This window comes from Lacerta agilis, chromosome 12, assembly GCF_009819535.1.
Source record: "Lacerta agilis isolate rLacAgi1 chromosome 12, rLacAgi1.pri, whole genome shotgun sequence".
Classification (NCBI taxonomy): domain Eukaryota; kingdom Metazoa; phylum Chordata; class Lepidosauria; order Squamata; family Lacertidae; genus Lacerta; species Lacerta agilis.
The window spans coordinates 6039621-6059814 of record NC_046323.1 but is presented as its reverse complement, the minus strand read 5'-3'; the positions used below and the strand labels follow the sequence as shown (position 1 = coordinate 6059814).

The 20194-nt window shown below is 43.4% G+C and overlaps 1 protein-coding gene across 1 annotated transcript; it reads right to left on the bottom strand.

Moving 5' to 3' along the window:
- Nucleotides 1-548: 548 nt before the first annotated feature.
- On the bottom strand, nt 549-19964 carry HERPUD2 (HERPUD family member 2). The gene is made up of 8 exons (XM_033165587.1): nt 19789-19964; nt 16692-16769; nt 13731-13844; nt 12503-12648; nt 7651-7773; nt 5866-6189; nt 3044-3158; nt 549-1351 (listed from the first exon to the last, which is right to left on the bottom strand). The coding sequence occupies exons 1-8, from the start codon at nt 19939-19941 to the stop codon at nt 1190-1192; spliced, it is 1215 nt and encodes a 404-aa protein (XP_033021478.1). The 5' UTR covers nt 19942-19964; the 3' UTR covers nt 549-1189.
- Nucleotides 19965-20194: the final 230 nt, after the last annotated feature.

Here is a 20194-nt window from a genome sequence, read left to right as displayed (position 1 = left end):
TAGCAGAGGGAGGTGACCGAGAAGACCTATGTGCCTCTTCCCTTTGAACAGCCACGCAAGATTCAGGCTCTTGAGTTGTGTTCCTGTAGATCAGGGATGTCCAAGAGATTGATCGGGATCTACTGGTAGATCCCCGGGAGGTTTTGGTAGATCGCGGTCGATCACGATGGTAAAATAGAATCCAGGCCTGCCCCCTCGCCTCGCCCTCCATTCTTGCACGATCTGCAGAACAGACGACGGGAGTTTACTCAGTGCAGCTCTTCTTCTTTATCTCCCCAAACCCTTAAAAACGGGGCTTCCCTCCTCCCTAAAAAAAAAAGCTCCACATCTTTGACCTGAGCACCCCCCGCCACAAAAAATTGGGGTAGATCACCACCAGATTTTAATTCTGTAAGTAGATCGCAGTCTCTTGGGAGTTGGCCACCCCTGTTATAGATGAATACAGAAGAATTCAAAAGAATGTGTGTTCTTTTCACCGTAGCTTTTCTTTGTCTTTTAATTAAAAAACTAATTACACGTTTCTGTGCTTCCCAGTACATATATTTTTTAAAAAAGTACAGCATGTATTAAACAGTTTGTAGTGCACTCAATCACTGTCTGTTCCCTTTGAAGAGCTGCTATGTCATTTGTGGCAGGAAGTGAAGGGGGGGGGATACACGCCCCTGGCAAAGTTGGGTTGCCTCCGACTCAAAACTACGGTGCAGATTTACTTTAAGCAATTTTAAAAACCACATACACAATGATTCCTGTACAGGTACTGTTTTACTGTGTGAGGGGTCTTCTTTCCAAAGAGTTCCTCCCGAGATTTGTATTTTAACAACTCTTTAAAGGGACGACAACGCACACCAGCTACAAGCTTCTCGCCTCAAGTGTTATCACAATTGAAACAAAAAAAAAAACCCATGGAAGACTATTTTTTTTTTGTTTTTACATTTGTTCTTCTTTACATAAAGAATCTTTTAAAAAGCATTTAGTAGTCCATTTCTGCTTAAAATATTCGTCAGCATGAGAAAGCGGAGAGAGAGAGAGAGAGAGAGAGGGAAAAAAAATACACATTTTTTGTACACCATGATCAGAAAGTTTACATTATAAATCTTGAAATTGCACTGTATTTAAAATACCCCCTGCCCAGAGTCAACTTCCGCTTTTGAGCATATCTCTCCTCTGCTACTGGCAGCTCCTGCTTGGCTTAGTTGCCAACCTGGGGAGGCCCTTCGGGGATGAGGGATGTGAAGAAAGTGGTGATGAAGGACCAGGCGGAAGCCATGAAGCCGGGATGCTGCGGCTCTGCGTTGACGTCAACGACATCTTCGCCTCTGTCTTCGTCGATCCCGTCGTCCATAAGGTGCTCCTTTGCAAAAAACAAATCCCCCAAGTGGTTTAAGTGTTTTAAATCAGAGGGATATAGATTGCACTGGTGGAATCGTGTTACACCAGGCATAGGCAAACTCGGCCCTCCAGATGTTTTGAGACTACAACTCCCATCATCCCTGACCAATGGTCCTGTTAGCTAAGGATGATGGGAATTGTAGTCCCAAAACATCTGGAGGGCCGAGTTTGCCTATGCCTGCGTTATACATACAGAATTCCAGGATGTAGGACTCGTTAGCCGAGAAATGGAGGAGATGGTACAACTCTGACCAAAGAATTAGAAACCAGGAAGAGGAGGTCTTTCTTTAATGAAGAATGGGGCAGGGGCGTAGCAAGGTAAATTGGTACCCGGGGGCAAAAAAAAATTGTCAAACCCCCCCCCCCCAGACATGGGAATGTCAGGTGGTACCCGGTGTGGAAAATTTCTTGTCAACCCCCCCATTGATCCCCCCCCGCAAAAATGGTTTTAAGTTATTTCATATTTTCTTACAAAGGAATGATAACAAGTAATAATAATAATAAACTTTTTTATATCCCACCCTCCCCTGCCAAAGTCGGGCTCAGGGTGGCTAACATCAGATACATAACATTGGTATAAAATCAAACAATAATTAAATTACCTCCTAAAAACATCTCAAAATCAAATTAAAGTCTAATTAGATGGCTTTCCACAGGGTTAGGGTTGGGAACAGTAAGTGCTCCACTGAACTGAAATTTCAGCCTTCACGACATAGGAAAACAGCCAAGTAAACAGCTATTTTGTTGGAGGAGGGTCAATATATTAACCGATATGCATGAAATTTCATATATAGCTATATAATCCCTAGTATAGTAAGATAAGACTTCGGAGCAGGCATTTTCAGGGGGGGGGGAATTGTTCCTTGATAATTTGTCACTCCCTCCATTATGGAACCCAGGGCGGACCGCCCACCCCCACCCCCTTGCTACGCCCCTGTGCCTATGCCTGTGTTATACATGCAGAATTCTAGGATGTAGGACTCTTGTTAGCCCAGAAATGGAAGAGATGGTACAACTCTGACCAAAGAAGAGTGGCAGACAAAACTGATGAACTATGCCAAGGTGGCAAGGAAGAATTAGAAACCAGGAAGAGGAGGTCCTTCTTTAATGAAGAATGGGGAAAGTTTATAATTCGTTTGAAAAAGCTATTGTAAACAATTACATACACTGGTAGGATTGGCAGAAAACATGCAGTAAAAATTTGAACTGTGGATTGACAAAGGATTTATAAAAAGAGAGTTATGAAAGAGATGCAGAGGAGGAAATCATTACATTAAGATACACAATGGGGGGAGTCAAAAGGGATTATATGTTTATGTATTCAATTCATTTGTATATGTAAATGCAAAAATAAAATTTATTTTAAAACAGAATCCTATGATGTAGTCGGATATAATAATTTGGTAAAATTTGACAAAACGACAGCAGTCAACATGATGTATCTGAAAAGTGCAATTTAACCATTTGATCCCTATAGACCTTAATAAAGTTCCACCATTCAAAGAGGCTTAACCTAACTTGAACATGGGACGGTAGTCTTAATTAAATTTCATTACCTTAATGAAAAGGAAGAGCTGTCAGCACATCTTAAAACTGCCAACAGTACCGCTCTCCAGCTATATATTTTTTGGAAAGTAAACATGAATCCACGTACCATTTCCTCAAGTCCAGCATTATTTACGTTTTGCCCATCGTGATTCAGGTCTTCGTTGTTCCCTGGAGGCTGTTGGAGTCCCTCTTGCCTGAATGGAAACCATCCAGCTTGGTGTCTGTTTTACAATACACATGTGCAAAGTTACTAGAAATCATACCTGCCTAACCTGAGAAAACAAACAGAAGGTTGGCAATGGAACAGCTCTCCACTGGAAGGCTCCTTCAACCTGATTTGTAGAGAAGGAACAGACCAAATCAAATGGCAATAATCAGTAAAATAGGAAGAGGAACTAGCTGCATAACCTAGGCAAGCTTGCAGAAGTTTTGGGAAAGTTACGAAAGGCTCAGATCCTGTGTGTCACACAGTTTAAATCAGGGGTGTCAAACTCAAATTCATCGGGGGTTGCATCAGCAGTTTGGTCACCCTCAAAGGGCCGGTTGTATCTGTAGGACTATGTGTCCACTCTTTATTATCATAAATTATTGTCACTGCATTCAATTATGACTGTTTTTTGTAATAATGTAAGTAATAATGTTGCGCGTGCGCACTCTGTCGCTGGGCCCCCGCTGCTGCTGCCGCTTCCGCAGCGACTTTGCGAGCCCGCCGGATGAAAAGGCGGTTTGGGGGCAGCTGCCGATCGCGCACGGCAGCCCCCCCCCCCAAGCCGCTTTTTCACTCAGAGGGCTCGCAAAGTCACTGCGGAAGCGGCAGCAGCAGCAGGAGCCCAGCGACGGAGTGCGCACGTGCGACATTTTGCGCGTGCGCACTCAGTCCTGACATTGCGTCGTGACATCACAACGCCCCGCCCCCAGGGGGGTGCTTCCTCCGCGCTGCCGCCCCAGGCGGCGCAGAGCCTCCCTCCGCCCCTGCGGCGGCTACACGGGCCACATGATGAGGTCTGGCGGGCCGGATTCGGCCCGCGGGCCTTGTGTTTGACACCCATGGTTTAAATCATTCGGATATTCTTGCTATCACCAAAGTAAATTATTTACAGACAAGCTGGTTTTACAGAAAAGCTCTGCACATCATGATAGACAGTAGAGCAATTAAGGCTCCGCCTCTGCCCTTAAAAATGGTTTAAGCTTATTAATGAGTGTGAAACACAGCAGCAGATGTTGCTTCTTTAATATATGGTTCAAGTTAATTCATAGGACAGAACGTAGATACACTGGTATTTTCTACTTTCATTCAGATGAGCACACGAAAACCAGGGCAAACGTAACCGTAGCATTGACAGTGCCACTATCAACTCCCATTTTCTCCGTGTATAAATAACCCACCACGTGCCCACATACTGCATGGTTAGAATCCAATGCGCGCATATCTGTTTGTCAAAATCAGGAATAAATTCTGCTCCCCGTTGTGCAAGCGCACTACACAACTTCAGGTGCATGTGAACAGGGTCCCTACCCAACTGATTTGTGTTGATCTAGAACGCTGCCCTGAGGGATCCCCCCTGTTCACAGAAAGCAATGCTCGAAATACTCAAGATTCATTCTCCCTTCAGTTTGCATTAATAAAATTTCAGGTGCTCAGTCACTGATACTATATGTGCTGTTTCATCTGTTTCAAATAGGTCTTTGAAAACAATGTAAGAAAATTCAGTTCCTGTGATATGCCTCAGCCTCCTGAAGATCCCACGTTGTTAGACATGTAAGTATCAATTTTGGAAATTAAGAATGGCAAGCTCATACAACATACAGATATCACATGCTAAGTATTTATCTTAAAGTACAATTTTTAAATTAATTTCTTTCTAGCGCATTTTAAAGACTAATAGAAACGAACTTCTAAAATGATTAGTTTTCCATCAGATTCTGATCACGTAACTGAGAAGAAGACCCTTGACCATTATTTACACGGATTATGCTAATGGTCGAACTTGGGGCGGGGCAGAGGAAAGCAATAGGGGCTGGGAAGCCCCTGGTTCAAATCTCACTTTGGCCATGAATGGACTGGGCAAGTCACCATCTCCCTTGGGCAAACTCTGCTACACAATACAGTGGTACCTCGGGTTACAGACGCTTCAGGTTACAGACCCTGCTAACCCAGAAATAGTACCTCGGGTTAAGAACTTTACCTCAGGATGAGAACAGAAATTGTGTGCCAGTGGTGCGGCGGCAGCAGAAGGCCCCATTAGCTAAAGTGGTACCTCAGGTTAAGAACAGTTTCAGGTTAAGAACGGACCTCCAGAATGAATTAAGTTCTTAACCTGAGGTACCAATGTACAGGGAAACCCATACAGTGGTACCTCGGTTTACAACAGTCCTGTTTATGAACTCCGCAAAACCAGAAGTAGTGTCCCGGTTTGCAAGCTTTACCTCCGTCTACAAACGGAATCGAAACAGTGGAAGGGCACTGGCGGCGGGAGGCCTCATAAGGGAAAGTGCGCCTCAGTTTAAGAACGGTTTCCGTTTAAGAACGGATTAAGTTCATAAACTGAGGTACCACTGTAGAAGAGGAAGAAGAAAAGTTTGGATTTGATATCCTGCTTTTCACTACCCGAAGGAGTCTCAAAGCAGCTCACATTCTCCTTTCCCTCCCTCCCCCACAACAAACACTCTGTGAGGTGAGTGGGGCTGAGAGACTTCCGAGAAGTGTGACTAGCCCAAGGTCACCCAGCAGCTGCATGTGGAGGAGTGGAGACGCGAACCCGGTTCACCAGATTACAAGTCTACCGCTCTTAACCACTACACCACACTGGCTCTCTGTACTGATCTGCATTACGCAATTTGTAGTACTGATTGCCGAAATGCTGTACTTGGGGGAGTGCTCTGTATTCAGACCAGAGTGCTGTGTATCAATAAGCAGCATTTACTCACAGGTAAACCAGCAGCATGGCTCCCATCACCATCACAAACCGACTGAAGGACGAATAGAAGTAGACAATGCTAAGGAGGATAGCCGCTCTGGAAAACGTATACATCCAGTCTAGCCAGTCTCGGTTGAAGTCCTCCTCGTTCATCACTGGGCCTCCTTGAGCGTTCATCTGCACATTCTGATTGACAGGCCTGTTCTCCTGTGGGGCTACATTGGGTGCTGCTGGGGGCTCATTGGCAGGAGCACGCTCAGAGTTTGGGGGCTGCAGAACGGGGGGACTGTCCGATTCCGTGCTGGGCGTTGCCTGGGCTGAAACTGCAGCTTGACTGTTGAGGAGTGTAAAAAAACAAACAAACCGAACAACCTTCGTTAGGTATCTATGCATGCACATCCTCCACAATCACCAGCTGAACTACCCGGGGCAAATGCATTCATAGCCTGGCATGGGTTACACTTCCCCTTCAATACTGTGGTGAATTCATAAAGCAATGTAATTTGTGGCAAATGACAAAGAGAGGCCAACACAGAGCTGTGGTGTGGCATGGCGGCCTGCCACTTTCCGGCAGAGCTCATCCTGAAAGCCAACGGATGGGAAGGCAAGGTCCGAAGAATGCTCTTCACCATGGAACAATAATACAAGTCAACTTTGTGGGAATGTTCCGGGAGGCAGGAGAGGATATATTGTTTATTAATATCCTTCCTAACTTTACTTAGCAGAGTGCCTTCCCCTTGCAACACATAGCAGGTAGCTGGTTGCAGGCTTGTTTAAGCCTCTCACTATCATACAATGCAGCATTGAATTGTATGTTCCTGGTAAGCCCCCCTTTTATCCCTCTCAAAAGAATGAACACACAACTATCTGATTTAAAGTCAGTAAAAGAAGTTTACTTACAACATCATCAGTTCACAGTTGGATCCCTGAAGGCAGACTTAGTTACAAAATATATATATGTGGAGCTATCCCATTTAACAGTGGTGTACAAACCTTTTTCAAAGAGGGCCAGATTTGATAAAGTGAAGGGCCGTGAGGGCTGACCAAAGGACCAACCAAAGTTGTTCACCTTTTTTAAGGATTTTACCCCAGGAAATAAACTGCCACAGGGGCCAGATTAAACCGATCACCGGGCCAGATTAGGCCCCCAAAACGGACTTTGGACATGCCTGCCATATGGAGATAGTCCTAGTGTCCTCTGTTGGTTGGAAGACAACAAGGCATCTAAAAAGAGCTGTTGCTCCAACGATGGAGGAAGTCAAAGAGAGAGAGAGAGTGCTGCGTACCTTGTGCTTTGGTTACCTGCACAGGTAAGGTCACACCCACCTCCAGTCACATGCAAAGGAAGTATGTCCCAGCCCAGGAGGAAACAGGAAGTTCCGAATGGCTGGACCAAACATCCCCTTGCGTGTCCACTCTAGGAAAACAAGGAATGTTGTATTTGACTGCTACTTCTGTATCACATCCCACAAACTTATATTCATTTTTTTCTCCAATATAAAGCATGAACCAAAGCCAGCCTCCAAACAAAAGTAAGGCTGCATTTGTAAGCATTTCTCACAAAGGAGAAATTATTGTGGTGGATGTTTTGAGGAAAATCACATCAGATTTAGTTTACCGAAGCCCAGGGAAGGTAATGTTGGCACTCACCTGAAATGTGTTTCTGGGGGCGCACTAGGGCAGCTTCAAGCAAGTGCCTACTCAAGAATAACAAAGCTGCAGTCTCGTCTCTGTGTCTTAACTGCCACTCTGCTGTCTCGATACTAATTTAAAGAACGCCACCGTTTCTACTTACTATTGCATGTAATACTGGCGGGCGTACATCTGTTGCCACCAGATAATCTGCAGTGGGCTGAAGGCAGGGTACACAGGAAATGCCGCCGGCACTCCTTGTCCAGGGAACTGGTTTCCTACATTGCTGCAGACAATCAAAGCAAATTACATGCCGGGCTGTACGTACGCAGTCGGAATATCAACGGAATATCCATAGAACACGTCTCCCCACAAAGACAAGAGGAGATGACCGTCTGCTTTTAGGTCGCTAAATCAGGAATCGGGTATTGTGTGTTTCACCTGCCATACTTTACTGTGCACGTTTTCCTTAAAATTCCATTTCCTTACTAAATTTAATTCAGTATTTTGCAAGCATGCAGAAATCTAGTACTATAGGAAATTCAACACAGCCCCCCCCCCAACTGCAGGCCTCCTAGAGGCGTAATCAGCAACAACCAAAAGAGTTATCCTCCTTGTTAATTTAGACTAGGCTTCCTCAACCTCAGCCCTCCAGATGTTTTTGGCCTACAACTCCCATGATCCTTAGCTAGCAGGACCAGTGGTCAGGGATGATGGGAATTGTAGTCTCAGAACATCTGGAGGGGCGAGGTTGAGGGAGCCTGATTTAGACCCTGGCAGGTTTTTTATGTGTGTGAGAGGGGGGGGGGAGAGAGGGGGGAGGGAGAGAGAGAGGGAAGGAAGGAGGAAGGGAGAGAGGGAGGGAGAGAGAGGGGGGAGGAAGGGAGGGAGGGATGGAGAGAGAGAGGGAGAGAGGGAGGGAAGGAGGAAGGGAGAGAGGGAGAGAGGGAGGAAGAGAGAGGGGGAGGAAGGGAGAGAGAGAAAGAGAGAGAGGGAGGGAGGGAGAGGGAGAAAGGGAGGGAGGGAGAGAGAGAGAGAGGGAGGGAGAGAGAGAGGGAGGGAAGGAGGAAGGGAGAGAGGGAGAGAGGGAGGAAGAGAGAGGGGGAGGAAGGGAGAGAGAGAAAGAGAGAGAGGGAGGGAGGGAGAGAGGGAGAAAGGGAGGGAAGGAGGGAGAGAGGGGGGAGGGAGGAGGGAGAGAGAGAGAGAGAGAGAGAGAGAGGGAGGAGGGAGAGAGAGAGAAAGAGAGGGAGGTGGGAGAGAGAGAGAGAGAGAGAGATTTTCACTGTCATTAAGGCAGAAGATCACACTTTGGTATCATCTACCAGGACATAACACTTTACAGTAGACCCAATATACTCATATAATATTTAGGAACAAGCACTGTGTGCTACCTCACACCAAATGTGTGATAACATGTTACAACTACAGCATTTGCGAAGCAGAGCGTTCAGTCAGCAGGGTCAAGAACAAAAGTGATTTTAGAAGAAGCTGGCGTGATATAAAACCGCCAGCCGTTCACGTGCATTAAAGAGAATCTTACAAGAACAGAAATGCCCCATCTTATCTTTAAGGGCAACAAGTATTTACAGTGTTAGCAGTTGATGCAACTGTATTGCATCATACAACAATTCCTATCTTAGAAAGAAAATTGGCTGCAAGATGCCACAAGAGACCTTACTAATTCACAATACAGTACACTTTCAAGACTAAGGAGATGGGAGAAGTGGGGAGAATACTAGAAATTCTGATGTACAATAAAATAAAATTGTTGGGAGAATAATCTGATTGGTCTCCATTATGCCACATGTGCCTCTACTTAAAATATTTTTTCCTTGCGGAGAATACTTTGACTGTTTCCTTACGAAAGCATTTAAAGCGAAACAAGCTATCAGTATTAGGCGACAAGAGTGCAAAAGAGTAGATTTTGTGGGCTTCAATACACATTTATGTGTGAATTTAATACACTACAGGTGGAGTTGACCAGAGTAGATAGATTTTAATCAAGCAATCAGTTTTGCATCTTGTTCCTGAACAAGAATACTCATTGTTTGTTGCGATAAAACAGACTGGTTTGCAACCAGAGTTGCATAAGCCCAAACCTCCAGGCTGCAGAGGTATATAGCCTTTTGAAAGACAGGAAAGCCGTTGTGAAATTAAAGGTTTGTATTTGGCAAGGGCACTTTTCAACATCACCTATATGAGGATTTTCCAGAAACAACTGGAAGTTTCTAGATAGAAAAGTCCCCCCAATGAGATCGAAAGTAAGTTTATCTGATTGGTAGTCTAAATAGTCATAATTTGTACAGAAGTAAATTAACCCATTTTTTCACATTTAGAACGTTCAGGTATTTTTGACCTTTTGTTTAAACAAAAAAGCAGGATAACAGTGCAATCTTATACAGTCGTAGAGATGTAAAATTTCCAGAAATTTTGAAACTCGGAAAAAACCCAGTTTCCCCCCGTTCCCCCCCCCCGGAAAAAATGGAAGTTTTCGGAAAAATTGAAAAAAATGCTACATTAGCACTTCTTTGTTTCTTTTCCAGATTGAAAGTCATTCTGTTACATTAGAAACATAAAACATAACTATGGACAATTTTAATGGACATAAAATTATCACTACTAGCATATTAAAAAAATAGTGTATCCAAACAATTATTACAAGCAGAAATTACTTTTAAAATAAAATGTGGCCCTGTTTCGTACACACTTGGTACACTTTGACCATAAAACTAAGAAACGATAGCTGATGAAGAATAAACGAAACAGGGCCTTGTCCTGGAGTTAACAATCGTTGTAACTGGAATTTGTTTTATACTTTCAACAACAAAAATAGAGAAAACCATTGTTTATTGCCGTCCTGGCCTGAGTCCTTGCAACCTTTCTACTTTATTGCAGTAAATACAGCTGCCAACTATCTTCAACACTATTTTTTTCTCAAAAAACAATGTGTCACCCAATAATCCCTCCCTCAAAACTCTTTGGAAATAAAAATGATGCGGGAGCAAAAAGTGTTGCCTTGAATTATTATTTTAATGAACTATGGAAGCCGGGGGAAGAGAAAAACCTCAACTGTGACCCTGACCAGTTTCCCTCTCTAAGAAGTGAGCACATTTTTTTGTCTCTCACTTTCGTCAGCCTGGAACAGAACAAGTGAAAAACAACCACTGAAGGCATCGTCTTTTGATGTACGGCATTTGCAGATGTATTCCATAAACTGCTATGCAACAGATTAATCTTGGAGGAAAGGCCTATCAGATGCTGATGAAAGCGATGATAAAAGTACCAGAGGCTTAGGAAATTGCTCAACACAGCAATGACAAAGAGCATCATTGGCAACCTTAAAGTTAATCATTCTACACTTGGTGGTGGGGACATACAAGTTACTCACGCACAGAAATTTTGTAAGAGCCCTTACGTGTACTGATTACTTGTTTTGTAAACTGCTCTGGGGTTGCTTTCTACCATCGAGCGGCGTATAAATTTTATGAAATAAATTCACTAAGCAAATACAATAAATGGAAGCTGGTTTGTTTTGCAAGGAGAAATCCGTTGCCTTTTCCTCCAACCTGGTTAGTGTCCGCAGGACTTTTAACATTTCAGCCAAACGTAAGCTTGCAATATTGTTATTAGAAGAAGAGTTTGAATTTGATATCCCGCTTTATCACTACCCGAAGGAGTCTCAAAGCGGCTCACAATCTCCTTTCCCTTCCTCCCCCACAACAAACACTCTGTGAGGTGAGTGGGGCTGAGAGACTTCAAGGAAGTGTGACTAGCCCAAGGTCACCCAGCAGCTGCATGTGGAGGAGTGGGGATGCGAACCCGGTTCACCAGATTACAAGTCTACTGCTCTTAACCACTACACTACACTACACCTTGCAAGAAATGAATCATCATCATCATTTTATCTGTTGAAACTATGCTCAAGGCGTCTTACAACATGACAAAACTTACATACAGTATTTTTTGCTCCATAAGACGCACTTTTTTCCTCCTAAAAAGTAAGGGGAAATGTCTGTGCGTCTTATGGAGCGAATGCATGGTCCCTGGAGCCAAATTGCCTAGGGAGGAAAGGCAGAGCCTGCTTTTTCTGTTTTAGAAAGAGCTAAAGGCTAACAAGAGGGAAAGAGAGCGTTGAAAAGAACCCGCTCAACAGCTGATTGCAGGAGATCAGGGAGGGAGATAAGAGAGCTAGCTCCCTTCCTGCCCCGCCCAGGCCCCTTGCAGAGTAGGATCCTGGGAAATTGAGGATCCTGGGAAATTGAGTTTTTCAGCCATTTGGGGCTTTATTTTACTTTTCCTCTTGCTTTCTATTACTTGCTGGTGCTTACTGGTTTGCTTTCTTTTTGCTTCCTATTACCTACTGGTGCTTACTGGTTTGTACTGGTTTGCTTTCCTCTTGCTTTCTATTACTTGCTGGTGCTTACTGGTCTGTACTGGTTTGTACTGGTGCTTACTGGTTTGTACTGGTTTGCTTTCCTCTTGCTTCCTATTACCTGCTGGTGCTTACTGGTCTGTACTGGTGCTTACTGGTTTGTAAGCAATGCTTTTTCCCCTTTGCAAAAGCTGCACAAATCTGAACTGATCCTCAAAAAAGCAGGGCTTTTCCCTTTGCAAAAAAAGCTGCAAAACTTTGAGCTGATTCTCCAAAAAAACACAAACATGGGTTTTAGAGGAGAAAAACCAGAAAAAATATTTTCTTGTTTCCTCCTCTAAAAATGAGGTGCGCCCTATGGTCCGGAGCGTCCTATGGAGCGAAAAATACGGTAATTACAAACATAACAGAAGCCATAAACAATAAATAAAACACATCAAAAAAGTACAAAACAATTTCCACATAAATCGTAAGATCTAAAACTAACGATGCAACAATAATATCAGCGACAGCAACAACTCTACTCAAGCCCCCGTGAACAATACTCCGGCCCAAGAATCTGTTCAACAGCCTCAGCTTTTGTAGCTGGAGTCAGAATGCGTGAACAAAGCTCTTGCAATAAGCCCTTCAGCATTTTACTTACCCTTGCATTATATAAGGGAACGGGTGGCTCTGCACTGGATTGCTCTGTGCTTGGGTCAGGTTGCGATGTCTCACACCATCAGAGCCAGCTGTATGTAAAGATTCTTGAGACGGCGAAGGAGTCGTCGATCCTGAATGTTCCGAACTCTTTTTTTAAAAAAAAATGCAAACGATAATTTCCATCAGATGTAGAAAGGATTTTGTTTTATGCTGAATAGTTTGGTCCCCGAAACTTTGCAAAAACAAGTATTTTACATTACACAAGCTGCCGCTCACACCTGAAGTCAAAACACTTTACTTACACTTTACCTGAACCACGAGGTTTGCAATTATTCCCCGTGACTTGTTGTTTTGTTTTCCTTTAAATAAAAATCCTAGCCTGCTTACTTAGCAAGGGCAACATATTCTTTTTTAAATGATAATTTTCCTCACATAGGAAAAACATCATGTGTTAAAGCAGTTCTTGCTATTAAGGGGGAAAGATCACAAAGACTTGCGAGGGGGAAAGAAACAGCATTCTGCAAAGTGGGTCTCTATTCCTATTCTGAGTGAAAAGATGACAATTAACACTAATTATTTGGAGGGAGGGGAGTAGACACGGCAATGTCAGTACACCTAGGATCTCCAAACACAGCAGCATGAAAAATAACAAGTTTGTCTGCGGGTTAAACCACAGAGCCTAGGGCTGGGCGATCAGAAGGTCGGCGGTTCGAATCCCTGCAACGGGGTGAGCTCCCGTTGTTCAGTCCCTGCTCCTGCCAACCTAGCAGTTCGAAAGCATGTCAAAGTGCAAGTAGATAAATAGGTACCACTCTGGCGGGAAGGTAAACGGTGTTTCCATGCATTGCTCTGGTTCGCCAGAAGCGGCTTAGTCATGCTGGCCACATGACCCGGAAGCTCTACGCCGGCTCCCTCGGCCAGTAATACGAGATCTGCGCCGCAACCCCAGAGTCGTCCGCGACTGGACCTAACGGTCAGGGGTCCCTTTACCTTTACCACAATTTGAGTAGTCTAGAGATTTTGCAGTTCCATTATACACCCCAGGACCTGTTTCCTCTTGGGATCATAGTCAAGTACTTTGATACTTTAAAAAAAAAAAATTGAAAATTGAAACAGATGAAGCTGCAAGCCGAAACACCGCCATGCTGTCATCATATTCCTGTCAGGATTTTGTTATAGTAAAACAGCATTGTGCTTTAATGATTGTACCTTACACAAAGCCAACTCACCGAGCTGTTGCTAGGTGGTAATGATCCATTGTTTTCCCTAAGGGCATCAGGCTTTGGAGAATTTGGGGGTGTCCGTGAAGAACATACTAGATGAACCATATGATACTCATCTTGCTAAAATTAAAAAGTGAAAAATTAGGCAATTTTTAAATACATAATTGGTATATACACATTACAGTTGAATGGTTCAGATGCAAGTAAATATTTTACACTGTTATTTGAAGAACAAAATATATTTCAGAATATCTATTGGAAAAATATATATTAGAGAAGTCTTATACTAAGATTTTTGTTGCAGAGTGACACTTTTTACCATAGCCAGTCCTTCCGTTCAGAATCCAATTTTCTAATTAAAACTTATGAACTTCCTCCCAAAATGTTGCCCTTCCTCTGGTGACAGACGGGTGAATCATTTCACCAAAGAAAAGCTTATTTATCAAACTATAGGTAAGTTACATTTTCAAAATCAAAGGCCAAGGAAATCACTCAGCCGAGCTGTTCTTTCAGAATCAATACCTGCATTTGTAGCAAGGCACGTCTGTCTATCCCACAGGAATTCCAGCTAAAAAACTCCCAGAGAACAAACCACTGCAAGTTACAAAGCTTATGGAAACTCATCCTGCAGTGGAATTCAAACCTTCTATCCACAGGGAATCCCCGACCTCAATCAATATTGATTAGTCTGTGATCAAACTTCTGAACGTGTTCAACAGAATCCCTGTGCATTTCAGGAGGAATGTGCTCCAGGGTACACCTGCACACGAAAATTGGGAAGACCTCTTACCCACAAATTGAGTGTGTGCATAGAACATGGTCAACACTCCCCTGAATTTTAGCAGAAGATCCTATTTCAATCTTCTCATCAAGAAAACTGCTAGTTTTCAAGGAAGGCTAGCCATTCAGAAATAAAAAGTTTGAACACACTGTCTATAAGACATAAATGTATTTTTCTCCTATAGGCACTGATTAATTACAAACTATTATAATGAACCAGAGGGGTTTTTTCCCTGTTTTTTAATGCTTTATTAAGGTTAAAAAGTCATAACAAACAAATGTATATGTGGTCAAAACAAAATTACTAAAAGAAAATAACAATATTTGCTCACTGTACACTCTTATTGCGTTCCCAACAACTTCCCACCACCCTATCATGTATTTACTGCTTATTTTATCTGGTGCACTATTAATCTCCATTTTCCTTTTAATCATCAATAACATATTCTCTTATAATTGTCCTTCATAACACAGAAGTCATGCAAGTCCTGCCACTGACTTTATATTATTACAGTAATCTTTAAGATATTTTTTAATACATGTCCCATTTACAAATAAATATTTGCTCGGTGTTGCCTCTCAGTTTTTCTGTCATTTTTGCCAATTTGGCAAACTCCATCAATTTACTTTGCCACTTCAGCTTTGTTGGGGTTTTCTCTCCTTTCCAATTCATTGCGATTAGTATTCTTGCTGCTACAATGGTGTACAAGACTATTTCTCTCGCAATTTTTTGTATGTCTGGGCCAAGTATCCCTAGGAGAAAAGCCTCCCGGGTTTGTTTGTTTTTGTAAAAGATACCTTAATCATTTTTTTAAGCTCATCATAGATTACATTCCAAAATTCCTTAATTTTCTTGCATGTCCACCACATGTGAATCAGAGTTTATACCTGGAGAAAGTCACTGACGTACCTTCCTTACACAGATATTATATTCCTTACACAGACATACATTTACGACTAATGTATGTAAAATGCTTTGAAAATTCACAGCGTCCTGCATAAATGTGAACTATTATTCCTATCGCTAAGTAACTCCAGGTTCATAAACAAGGACTCCGCTGTGTATCAGCTATGGAAATGAAAATTGCCTGATGTGCTCATAGCTGGGCCAAAGGTGCCAACAGAGAGCCTGCAGGTGTGCAAGGTGAATCACATTCATCAGACACTACAGCAAATTACTTGGATTCATAAGAAAGCAAATAAAAAGAGCTTGAATTTTATTCTAGTACAGTAAGTCACACCTGCGTCTTGCAATATGTTCCGGTTTTTATTCAATTGAGAGTTAAATCAGAAGGTATTTAATGCAAAAAGGGGAGTCACGGTTTTCTTGCATCCTGTTGGAATTTTAAGTCAAAGTAAATCAACTTAAGTATCAAGTTAGTTTTTTCCTACCTAGTCATTATTATGGGCCTCAACACATGCTCAAGCTTCCTTTTTGAGCAATGAGTCACCTTGGAGATTTTCACTTATTTATCCACAATATTTTGACTTTTCCATCTGGAGTGTGTGTCCTAATTGCTACCTGCAGCAATCTGAGTATCTCTATGCTATGAGGACACCTTTCAGTATTTTCATACTGTCTCATGATCAGATAGAACCTGGAAAAAGTAGCTTTAGCATATTCATTTCACATCTGCAGAATGACAGCATTTAAACTGGACTGCTTTGGAAGATATAAATCTCAGTGGTAATGATGATGTGTCATGTGCACGTTGAACTTACACGTATCCAGAAATATTGCAAAGACAGTGGGACAGCAAGATCTTACCTTTAAATGCTCGGCATGAATACCTGTACACCAGTTAGGACATTACGTCCTTCTCCCTTGGCATTATTACCCATTCCAATTAACTTAAGTATTGGTGGCAAGAGCCAGCAATTCATGCCCCTCTGCTCTGGTGAGTAGTCAGAGGAACATTTCTAAGGTGGCCTTTACCTGCAAGCTCAGTAGCCAGCGACTAATATCAGTGTAATAAAATAATATATATACTGCAGTAATTCTTTTGCTTATGTAGTTAATCAAATCATGTTGCACCCGCTTTCCTATACGAATTGTACAATATTTGAATTGCAACTCTCGCCCACAGCAGTAGTCACTACGCAGTTTAACAGAATTTTGTACAGCATTCGTTTAATTTTTACAAGTAGCGATTGTACGTAAATGCAAGTTGTGAAAGTAAAGCTTACTTTTCTGAGAATATCTTTCAGCTGAAGGTGATCGGGAAGCAACCTGCCAGAATACACCAGCCTCTGGTCCTTCGTAGACTAAGAGATGGGACAAATGGAGAATTCATATTTCCACCCCCCAACCGTACTGATTTAGACGTGGAAACAATTGCATATGAAGACTTATCTTAAATTCTTGTTGCTGATTGTTAACATTTGAGATGCACATAACTTATTTTTAGAATTCCAGTTTCCACATGTTATACAGAACTAAGCACACTTTCACCTTTAGTCATAGCACATACTTAATGTCCTATACTTCTCAAAATAGTTCCAGTTACAGGTGGGTAGCCGTGTTGGTCTGCCATAGTCGAAACAAAATAGAAAATTCTTTCCAGTAGCAGCTTAGAGACCAACTGAGTTTGTTCTTGGTATGAGCTTTCGTGTGCATGCACACTTCTTCAGATACTGTAACTGGAACTATGGAAGGCACCACATTGAGCCGCATGAAATGGAAGGTATCTGAAGAAGTGTGCATGCACACGAAAGCTCATACCAAGAACAAACTCAGTTGGTCTCTAAGGTGCTACTGGAAAGAATTTTCTATTTTGTTTCTCAAAATAGCTTCTCCTTCCCTTTATCAAACGCATCACCAATAAAACCTTTGAGGTCAGGGAACAATAATAAATGTACTTTTGTTAAAATGTTGTCATTTTAATGTGTTAGTTGTTGCTAAATTTAAAGGTAAGCACCTGGAGAAACATTTTTAAATATAGATATAAATGCAGCTTCCCTTGAGCGCAAGATTTGTGGCTAAGATTGAGATTACTAACACAGTGAGGTTACAAAGGGAAATCGTGTCCTTCGGTTTCCCCACACCGTTGAAAATGCACCCATGCTTCTACAACATTACTCATAACTGATGTAGCAGTTATGAATGCTTTCTATGAATGCGAGTTTTTCTCTGATTGCATCTGCTGATACTTTTGATAGAAAATTAAGTCAATAGATTGAAGTCAATTAGATTGAAGACATCCTGATTTCCACCCAAAAAGGTGATGACAGAGCAGTGAGCCTTGTATCAAGGAGTATTTCCGAAAGAGGGATATTTAAGTTGTTTTATATGGATTTACTCTTCAGTAATGCACATCAGGGTTAGGATCCAGTTATGCAAACGCTACTTTCACTTACAGGTGGGTAGCCTTGTTGGTCTGCCAGTCAAAACAAAATAAAAAATTATTTCCAGTAGCACCTTAGAGACCAACTAAGTTTGTTCATGCGGCTCATGCATGCACACGAAAGCTCATACCAAGAACAAACTTAGTTGGTCTCTAAGGTGCTACTAGAAAGAATTTTTTATTTTGTTGCTACTTTCACTGCAAGTCCCTGAAAATCTCGCCCTGTGTCATAAGAAACAGGAGGATGCCACTGGAAGGAAATATTGCCTGCACTCGCACAGATTAGCAGATCATGGTGCAAAGAGTGGGGTGGGTAGATCCTGGATGAGAAAATGAAGGTTGCAATGCCTTGCACACTTACGGTACATTGGAGCAAGACCTACTGCTGAGGTACCTGGCAAACAGATTCAGAGCTTTCATTTCATTTTATTTTTTAAGTCAGACTTCGGCCCATCTAGAAAGAAAGTTATGAAGCAAAATGTGCAGACAGCCTTTGAAGAAATTTCTATGAAAGGAGCTGGCCTGTCTGCTCCTATCTATCAGTTCTTTTAGTCAATGAATGAAGCCAGAATATGGATAATTTACCTGGACTTTGGGCAATAGGAATCCCTGGGGTTCTAAAAAGTTTTGTTTTCCCCTCCACTTTAGCACACTTTCCCTGCTTTTGTCTTATTTTTCAAGTTGTCCTTGGAATCTTCAAAGTTTGCCCTTCATTTTCCCCCCAACAACCAGGATGCTCAGAGGGATATCACCAGTTAACCAAAAGTGTAAGGACATGAATATGCAGGCATTTTGGGGCCATTTTGTACAACTACCAGTATACATTCAGCTCGAGGTGCAACCAATCTCAGCTTCCTGCTGAGAAAGCCTATACAATATACATACACAAAACATACATTTATTGCATTCACCACTTTACATTTTTAGGTGTCCAGCTTAAAACTTCTTAAAAATACACCTAAACAATATGCAAGGCGACCTTCACTGTATGTATTGTTTGCTGAAATATGTTTCTATAGGAAAGATGGTGGGAAGGGAAGGGAAGGGAAGCGTGCTGAGAGCACTGCTGCTGCTCGGGAGGATGCCAAATCAAGGCAGGAACTTTCAGGAGTAACTGAAAAACCTGTAACTTCGGTACTGAAGAAAAAGGACAGGCAAGGAAGGAGGACGCTTGAGTGCCACCTGATCAACGGGGAACCATTTGGTCTCAGAAAAATTCAGAGAAGGGCCAGCAACTAGTGGCTGAGCACGGGATGCCAGGCCAAGGAAGGCAATCTTGCTAGCTTATGGAAGCATATTTTGGAGAAGTGGGGTTTTTCAGCACTGCAAGAGAGAAGGAGAAGGCCCGGTTTGTTGGCCAGGGTGCCAACGCCCAGCATAAGGGCTTGAAAGTGTCTCTCCCACGGTGTCTAGAAAAGCAGCATTACAACTTAGGGACAGACGAGAAGCGGCTGTGTTGTCCAGCAAGGGCACCCCTTGGGCTTTCCCCTTTTCCTTTTCCTTTTCCTCCTCCTCCTTTACTATGCCTTTACAGTACCAGAGAAAACCAGCTAGGGACGCCTCTCCACGCACCCAAGGAGACGTGGGGAGACAAAAGCTTTCCACAGCCTCGAGCTTGCTGCTTTAAAAAAAAAAAAACAGCAGCTCCAGAAAACAAAGCCGAGGAGGGATTGTGGTTCCATTTCCAAGCCACTCTCACCCGGAGTCGGGAGGGGGGGGGGTCATTAATCGACAACTGCTCTCCTTTCCCTCTGCGTAAAAACGCATTTTGAGCACACAGCCCCACCCGGGTTGTAAAACAGTACTGTGTATTTCGAAAGGCTGGCAACTTGGACACGGAAAGGAGGAGCTGTGTGGGGAAAAGAGTGCTGCCTGTGCTCAAGGGGACTGGGGTGGTTGTTTTTTGGGTGGGGAGAGGTCTGGTGGTTGGGGGGTCTCACCGGCTTGCTGGGGTACACCTTGGAGAGGTGTCCCTTGAGCCTGCCCACGGTCCAGTCGAGGAAGCAGCGGATGGTCTGGTCGGTGTACTTCTGGTTGGGGGCTTTGATGATGAGCGTGACGGGGGGCGGCCCCCCCGCCGCGGGGGTCTCCATGGGGGGGGGGCGAGCGGCCCGGGCGGCGACGAGGAAGGCAAGAAGGCGGTCAGGCAAGAAGCGAGGCTCAGGAGGGAGAGCAGCGCCTTAGCGGTGCGCGAGTGCCGGCCAAGAGGCCCCGTGCGCCCATCTCCGTCGCCGCCCAGACCCGGCCCAAGCCTCGCCGGGGAGACACGGGAGCGCGGCGTCACAACAAGGCCCGCCGCCCCGCAGCAGCCGGGGCCTCGACGTCGCCCGGCAAGCCTCCCTCCCC